Source organism: Etheostoma spectabile, chromosome 7 (assembly GCF_008692095.1).
Source record: "Etheostoma spectabile isolate EspeVRDwgs_2016 chromosome 7, UIUC_Espe_1.0, whole genome shotgun sequence".
Classification (NCBI taxonomy): domain Eukaryota; kingdom Metazoa; phylum Chordata; class Actinopteri; order Perciformes; family Percidae; genus Etheostoma; species Etheostoma spectabile.
In genome coordinates, this window is record NC_045739.1 from 211,762 (window position 1) to 220,939 (window position 9,178).

General features: G+C 39.2%; 1 protein-coding gene across 1 annotated transcript in view; it reads right to left on the reverse strand.

The window, feature by feature from the left end:
• Positions 1 to 1,385: 1,385 nt before the first annotated feature.
• The window catches only part of sox18 (SRY-box transcription factor 18), a 9,229-nt gene continuing 1,436 nt past the window's right edge, over positions 1,386 to 9,178 (reverse strand). The window contains exon 2 of the mRNA XM_032521352.1: positions 1,386 to 6,104. Coding sequence (XP_032377243.1) covers positions 4,747 to 6,104 — 1,358 coding nt within the window. The 3' untranslated portion in view covers positions 1,386 to 4,746. The remainder of the gene's footprint in view (positions 6,105 to 9,178) is intronic.

Below are 9,178 nucleotides of genomic sequence, written 5' to 3' on the forward strand. Positions count from 1 at the left end.
GTTAACGTTTGACACGGGTCCCAAACAGCCTGGGTCAGTCTAGGACAGTCTTTTTTTAGTCAGATGCTTTTGTATTTGACCAATTTTGTTAATGAGAAGTCTGGGTGTACATATCTATATCTACAGGCTGTGTGAAGATATCTGCTATACTGTATGCTTACTGCTTTAGAATCCCACTGACTGGAGATCTTCAGGATACCTTGTGTACCATAGTATGCGTATACAGTGTAGTCTAGTTGCCAGCCCATAGAGCCCCCCTGTGAACCCAGAAATGTTGAGTACACCAAAGTTTTATTGCAGAAATGTGAAGTACGCGTCCCCAGCATACAGAAAATGACGGATGCTAATTTTCGTATGTTGAACAACTTGCAAAATTAGCATTATTAGCATAATTGTCCAGATTGACAATAGATGTTTGCACTGTGCAATCAGTTTGTGCAATATTGGAGTGTTTTAAGAGGTTTTAGAGTATTGTGTCTTCACTTATGGCACTTTCAGTCTTCAAAATGATAATTCTATAGCAAATTTGGACACGTTTAGACACTTTTTTATTATTAATTTAGGACAAACCTTTAGTTTTTTTTATGGTTAACACTTAATAATCTTACATTTCAGAATCACAAGAGCTGTTGCTCTTTGATGTGAATAATAATACTGTATACTGGGTGTCTTTTGGAACTCTGGGTTCTTCACTAAAGTTACAAAATAAAGCTATGTCCAAACGAGAAGATTGAACTCTACTAAAGGCGGACCACCATAAGTGAAAGGTTCCAGACAGGAAGCCCTGACTGTAAACAGGAAGTAGTTTGACACTTAGGAAAGTCATCACCCATGTTCAGGTATTCAAGGTCTTCACTCATACCAAGACCACTACTGTTTCTGAATTTGTAAATTAAGTTTTTTCTTATTTGTCCAATCAAACTGTTGACATAATCATCACAAATTGAATCATAAACTGAACCAAACTGGTTTTTAGTTCCCCAGATATAAGTAAAATGATGTGGTTAAAGAGACTTTTATATTATGAACAATGTCCAAAACAAGACGTTCTTACTGAATAAATTTCATTTAAATGACAAATGTCTTTTTAATTTGTGCCACAAATTAAAATAACTCAATGCATAAATCAATTCAATTGAATTTTACTTATAGTCTAAATTCATAACAAGAGTTATTGCGAGACACTTTACAGATAGAGTAGGTCTAGACCACACTCTATAATTTATATATAAGTCCCAACAATTCTAGTAATTCCATACAAAAAATGCATTTGCTTAATAACTTGTACGAGGTGTTTCTGTTGTGTTGGCGAAACGGACACAAATAGGGAAATGTCTTTGGTGAATTCAGCCAAACTTGTTTCTTCAGAGACTCGCAAACCAAAGTGAAACCTTAGAGGAGTTTATTTCATCACATTATTTTCCATCCATTTTCCATTTACAGCCAACCCACATTTCTCCAATATGAACACAAACAGAATTATTCTCTACAGAAAATGTAAAAATGATCCCTGTCAGACAGATTTAGAAGCATGACAACTAGACTTCTGGGAAAATCCTGCTTCTAATTTGTTGTTATGTGACTGCTGAGAAAATGTCCTTTGTTTTAATCCCAAAACCTTGGGTGTTTCATTTTTTTTTCTCCAGATAATTATTACCAAAAGCCCCAGAGTTATTGCACGACTCAAAAAAAAAGAAATCCCAGTCAGTCCCTCTGATGTTCTTTGTGTGTCACAGTAAATCAGAATGGAAACAAGGCTGGTTGGTGACAACAGAGGAGAATGTCTAATGCAGATGTAGAAGTATTTCTTTAATACTTTGCTTGAACTCCATCCGCTAGAGGAAATGTTTGGAAAAATCTACTGTTGCTCTGTTTTCAACCAGTGGTGGCCACAAGTAACGGTGTGGTAAATATGGCTGGTTTCACTGTACAAGATACACAATTTTCTTCTACTGTTTCAAAAAAGGATTGTCTGTAGGACTAATGCAGAACAGATGCAGGATAAATCCTTGAAGAGAGCCTTCTGTTTTTTGTTCCCACTGTATTCATAAACATTACAGGATATATCCTTTACATACAGAGAGACCTCTATGGTGGCTACAACTGTGGACTTTTGATTTTCTCTGCACAAATACATTTGTCATTTTCATTTCCAGTCATAAATAACATTTCTGGTGTTTGGTGTCATTGGTAAGTTAAAGACCCACTTATAGATTTCCAATTGAAGGCAAGTTTACACACACAATACACATACATTTTGGATGAATAATAAAAAAAGAACATTGGAATCACGCTGCTCCAATGCTTTATTATGGCAATCATCTTTAAAGGAGCAGTTTAACATTTTGGGGAAACACGCTTCTTCATGCTGAGAGTGTGATGCCCTTGGCATTGCCATGTATGTGGGATAAGCATATTAATATATAAGTGATAAGCCTAGTTTAGCACAAACACACAGGGTAATAAAGCTAGTCTGGATTGGTCCATAATTAACCCCTTTAATTGATCTGGTCCATAAGAAAAAATGATTCTCTGGGAACACTTTAAACAAGAAGATGCAACGTGTTAGTTTGTAGGTAGTTGAGGTCTTTTTACATTTTGAAGAAAAAAAGGCCAGCTGTTCTGTATTTAACATGCAAATAGTTTTCATCTTCTCATCTAACTCTCAGCAAGAAAGTAAACAAATTTCCTAAAATGTCAAACTATTCCTTTAATAAAAGAAACATAAAAAACACAGTCCTTTCTGTACAACATTTAAAGTGTTTGGCTTTTAATAAGTAGTGTTCCTTCTATACAGCTAAGACATTAAACCCAGTGCAAAGAGAACCTTTCATAGTCTCAATTTCTCCTTCACATGCTGCCAAGAGGCTTAGAATATATATATATATATATATATATATATATATATATATATATATATAATACGACTTACCACATGAACAATTATCCTTAAATGTTTTAATGAAATTAAGAAAGGAACATTTTGTAATTGTAACCAAATGGTTAACCAATATCTACATTGCTTTGCAAATATGCATATGACTTATAGACATGAGGATGATTTTTGAAGTATAAAGTGAAGCTTTGGACTTGTTCCAATTGCTTTTTATTTGCAGAACCCAAACGTCTGTTCTTTGTAGAACTAAATTACACTTTTTAACTTTAAAAAAAAGACATTTTGTTTAAACAAGTGATATGCTTGTTATACCAGAGAGGCTTACTGGTCAAAAAGAATGATCTTTGATTCATCAAGATATCCGTGTTTGCCAGGAAGCACAGCAACTTCAAACTTGCATATCTTGGCAGGGAGTTTGACATGAGGCCCTGTCATGGACGGAGACAGAGAGGGAACGGCATGTATCACGGTCAGAAAAAGAATCCCAGCCCGGCTTGTAAAACATCCTTACAGTTTGTGGGAGACATCAGTGGTCTGCTCGGGGCCGTGGCCAAGGCTTTCCCGACAGCACTGCTGAGATGTTCATGTGGAGGCTGGACCAAGTCTCTCCTATGCAGTCTTTCACTCTCTGTCCACTCGCTCTTCATGTTCCCGTGTGATGGACAGAATGAATTAAATTAAATGCATAAAGTTCAGTTGAGATGAATATTTGTCTGGTCCTGAGATTAAAAATGATACGAGATGGTCTTCAGATTTGTCATAGTCGTGGATTTTTCTGTTGACCAGAGTACACACAGTGCAATTAAAAAAATAATTTTGATTGTGTAATCTTCCTATAGAATGTACGGTCTGTCACTAGAAAGGGTTGGAGTGCGGAGAAACCAAACCCGTGGAAAAGGCAGAAGCAGGTAGGCAATTTAACTTGTTAATGTATCCTACATCCCTGAATCTGTCCGACTATGTAGCCACCAGAACAGCTTCCAGGTCCTAGATGTTTCCAGCTATTGATAAAGACTCCAGGGCTTAAGCATTACACATGCTAACACACTTCAAGCACCCTTGCATTGATGAGTTAGTGAAACCACACAATGCTATTCCAAGGTGCCTTCTGTGTTTCTGCCTGGCATACTTAGGCCTATTTCTTTCTTTTCCAGAGAAAACTCAAAATATTACAACCTCAACAGTATTCATCTGGATTAACACACACTATCTTGCTAAAGAGCATCAAGCTGGGAGTGATGCAACAGAAATGGTGAGTTCTTTTCTCAATTGCTATGCTAGCAGAGTGACTGACAGTAGCTAATTTTGCAGAAGCCAAAACCTCTTGCTAGAACAGTCCGGCTAAAAGTTCCCATCAACTAGTAACCCATGCATAATTATCTAATTATCCATGGTAGCAAGTTCACACAGGCTAAACTAGCCACACTAGTCTGTCGCTATCAAGGAATGCTGCTTAGCCAGACACTATTCAAGATCATGTTCAGGGATGCATAAATCAATCCAAACAAAGCATTTAGCTTTTTTTCTAATTCGACAAAAGAGTTTTCTTTGCCAGTTAAGTGTTTATTTTTCCAGTTTGCACATTTAAAAAAAATATTTGTTGTCTCTCTCCTGCTCTGGCTCCAGTAAAAGTTGGTATGATCAAAAAACACTTCATTTTTAGCATTAACATCTTTCTTTTTTAGAATGAAGAAAAGCTTTTAAATTAAGAGTTGGAGTCTGTGAGAGACAAGCTAGGCATGACAATGGCTAAGAATATGAGCCAAAACTAATGTTCCCAATATACTTCCTCCAACCAAATTGTGCAGTATGCAAGGAGGTACACATGGAGAGATGAGATCATGAAGTATTTATCCAGTGATACAGGCACTGTAGTAGACAGCACTGCTGGCATCAGAAAGAGCAGATATAAGAGGGCTGCTCCCTTCATCACAGCCACCAGCACCACTCAAAATGCTACTGACATCCCTGTTCATCATACTGCTATTCATGCTACTACCTACACAACTGCTACTGCGCCCACTCAAGACTTTGGACCCACCACCGCAGCCCCCACCCCGTCCGTAGACCTCCTCTCGATTCCTTCCAACATTTACATACTGGTCAAACTCCTGCCTGTCCACCTCGGACCAGAACTCAGCAGAAGAAGAAACCAAATTGCAGGAGGACTCTGAATTTGAAGGGTCTAAGTGCAACGAAGTGGGGAAGGTGGATGCGGGGATGGAGGAGGATGAACAGGAAGAAGGAGAAGTTTCAGGAGGAGGTGAAAGCTGCCCCAGCTGAGGGGGCATGTAATACGCCGCATTGGGAGCGCTGTTCCCATACGTTTGGCTGAAGTAGCCGACAGGAGCAGTGGATTGATGTGGCGTTTGGTGGGATTTTATTGGCTCAGGGAGGCTGATGGAGGGCTGGGGGTAAGACACGGGGGAGGGGCAGTTGGACAGAGGTGGTGGGCACTTTACAGGACTCCGCAAGGCAATGTGGTGAGAGCTGGGATTTACCCTAGCGCTCATGCTCGACGTCATATTTGACTCGACAGAACTCGTTCTAGTATCAACTCTGGGACTTCTACCTGGACTCATGTTGGAGTTCAAACAGTTGCTTAAACTGGCACCAACACTCATTCCTGAACCGTGTGTTGCCGCACCATTGATAGAGCTGTGGTGACTGTGGTTGTTGTAATTATGGCTGTAATGCTGGTTAGGATGGTGAAGGTGGTGGTGGTAGCCACTCCAAGCTCCCAAACCTGCCTCTTCTTGCATATGTTGGGGAAAAAACACAGATTCCCCAGCTCCATCTTCCAGAACATCCAGAGGGGACATCTCCGGAGTGGGCAGGCCATAGCTCTCCAGCTCTAGGTGTCCTGGGGCCTGGAGGTCCCTGAAGTGCCCGAGAGAGTGCAGAAGATGGTGGGAGTGATGGTGATGTGAAGGGTGGGCGCCTATATTACCATAAGCAGAACCTCCAGAGACACTTTCTGCACCCAAGGGGCTGATACCAGGGCCTAATCCAAGGCCTGGTGCCCCGCCATGGGCTAAACTGTGAAGCAGAAGCCCCGGTTCAACCCGCTTGAGTTTTTTGGTGGTCTTTTTGCGACGGGGCCTGTATTTGTAGTTTGGGTGATCCTGGAGGTGCTGGACACGGAGACGTTCCGCTTCCTCCACAAATGGCCGCTTGTCTGTAGCACTCAGCGCCTTCCACGACTGACCTGAAAGGTAGAAAAAAGACACAATTACAAAATAATGAACACTATTTTCATCCTCTTAGGGCCTTGAAAAGAGAATGAATGCTGATAATCTCACTGACAATCATGATCTACATCAGAGTCATCATCAGCATCATCATCCAACAGCAGATTCTAGGATTATTTTATCATTGATTAATCTGACAATTATTTTCTTGATTATTAATTAAGTGTTTGGTCCAACCAACCCAAAGGTATTTGGTTTACTATCGTAGAAGAGAAAAGAAAGAGGACCTTTCTGCGTATAATTTAATGGAGAAATTGATGATCACAATCAATCTACCAGTGGTTGGTGTTGTTGGCACTAAATCTGTATTTTTAATGTCAGTGTACACGTTTAAGGTTCTACTGTGGCCCCAGGATGCCAGAACATCCTGGTGATCCCCTGAAGGCCTGTTGGGTCTGATTTAATCATACAGCAGTGATGGAAAAAAACAATGACACAATGCTGTTCTCATTGTTAGCTGTACTACAGTTATTATAACATTTTTTTGCAGTCTGTAACGTCAAAAGGTCTAAAAGCTGCTCAGGCCCAAATTGCCATGATTCATGGTAGGGCTGGGCAATTTATCAATATTTTATTGATAATGTGATACAAGACTAGATCTCGTCTTAGATTTTGGGTATCGTAATATCTCAAATATTGTCTTTTCCTGGTTTTTAAGGCTGCATTACACTGAATGGATGCAATTTTCTGAAGTTCTAGCTGTTCTAATGTTTTTTTACCCACTTAGTCATTATATTCACATTACTAAATATTATTCATAAAACCTTATTGTGATAATATTTTGTGAAGGCACCAATAGACAACCCTGCGATATTGTCGAATTATCGACATTGAGGTTTGGTTGTGAATCATGATATTTGATTTTCTCCATATCACCCAACCCTAATTTGAGTTGAGACGCACTTGATGGTTTGAATATGAAAATCTCCAGCTGCAGATGAGCTCAGCAGATTCTGATTGCACTGTTTTGTTGTGTAACGTTGTATTTATTTGAAGCAGATTAATATTAAAAAGAGCCTGTTGCTCTCTTGAGTAACACAAAAACTAGCCCATCAAAACCGCTACACAAAATCTATTTTTACTTTGTTGTACTTTTCATCAACATCAACATGAAGATGTTCAATACACTGACAACTAATTAACATGAATTAAAATCGGGAAATCATCAGTTTAGTTAGTTTGCATCAGTCCTGTCTATGGCAAAATTATCAATGCACACCCGGCCCCTTGGTAGCAATCCTGGGGGCCACAGGTGTCCTCTCCTCCATCAATAACTCTGAAAGAAGAGCCATTTAATTTGGGATGGTGTTTGCCAACAAGTTAATTTTACGAGTATGGAAAATGGATTCTGTGCCTTCATAATGTTTGTGGCTGCGAGAACTGTCAAATACTTAACATCTGGAAAGATTGAGATGTCATAATGAAGACAGAGTGTTGTGGGTTGGGGTTTTTGTTTGGGGGTTATTTTCCCGTTTGGCCTTCCCTGTGTTTTCGTCCCGGTTTTCTCCCTAGTCTGGTGTCATAGATTCTGTCTTATGTTTCCCTGTGTGTGTTTGTTATGCTTCTGCTTTATTTTGGTAGTCAGCTTCCTGTCTTGTTTTGTCTCGTTTAGTCTAGCTTTACTTTGTTTGTCTGATTGTCCTGCCCCGCCCTAATGTGATCCACCTGACGTCTCACCTGTTCCCCATTACCTCGTTACCTCTGTATTTACCCCCTGTGTTTCCTTTGTCTCTTGTCGGTATCATTCTGGTTGTTCCCCTGTCTTCACGTCACTTGTTGCAGTGTTCCTATTTCGTTCCTGTTCCTGATCCTGGTTATTGTTTGTTTTTGAATCTTTTTGGGAATCCCCCTTTTCCTCCTTGATTTTGATGTTCGTTCCATCGAGGCTTACGTTTTTTGTTTGACAATAAAACTTTTTGTGTCCTACTCCTGCCTGCCTCCTCCTCACTGCATTTGGGTCCGATCCTCATACCCCCGTAACACAGAGGAGACGTTTGATGAGACATTGGACCCGATACTGACTCACCTTCAAAGTGTGAACCCATAGACTCTTTTATAAAACCTCACTGTGCAAATTACTATGTGATCATACTGATGTATGTGATTATGACTTTATTACCTTAAGATGATTTTGTTTATAGTATCCATCCTAACTATGACCATGGAATATTGTTGTAATCCAAGATGTGTGTTCTATATGTTCAGTATATTTAGTGTTCTTTGTTAGGTTTTTCTTTTTCTTTACTTTCCTTATTCTTTTTCTTGAAAATCAATAAACATACATATATTTTTTTGTATTTTGTATTTTTTTGTGTTTGTATATGTTTTTATTTTGATGTGGATCCCCCTGGGTCTGAAATAAAGTTTATTATTAAATTAACAATTCGCTGTAAACCTTGACCCCATTGCTTCTCTTACATTTATTCTCAGTATATAATAAATCTCTCAAAGACACTGCTGCTTAAATGACATGAACTATAATGTATAATACTCCACCCAAAACACGTTTTTATCAACTCCTCTGCACAGAGGTCATAAAACCTCTGCAGAATAGCGGCTGTGGTCCCAGTGGATTCATGTTGGTCACAGTGGAGTCCATATTTCGACAAAATTATGACGTTTGAAACATAATGAGCATGGTGGTCAGCGGAGACCAGATTTATGTCGTAGGAGTGGATCGGGACACTTTACACAGTGTGTGATGCTCAAAGATCACTTCAATGTTGAGATTCTAATAATCTCAATGCAAGTTATTTTACGTAAGAACATCAGCTGAACTTGTGAAACTGTACATTTGTTCTTCAGTTAATGATCTATGACAGATGTCAGTTTACTGCTTCAGCGGTTAAAGAGTGAAGCTGTTAACACTTAAAAGCCCAAAGAAAAACAAGCTCGATGAGAAATGTATACACATATAAATATCATGGGACCAAACGTGATACAAAGAGAATCACTTTTAAGTCATATTTAAGTGATGGATGATTGGTGACAGAATTGTCAGAAGGAGAATGGAATTGTGAAGTCAAAATTT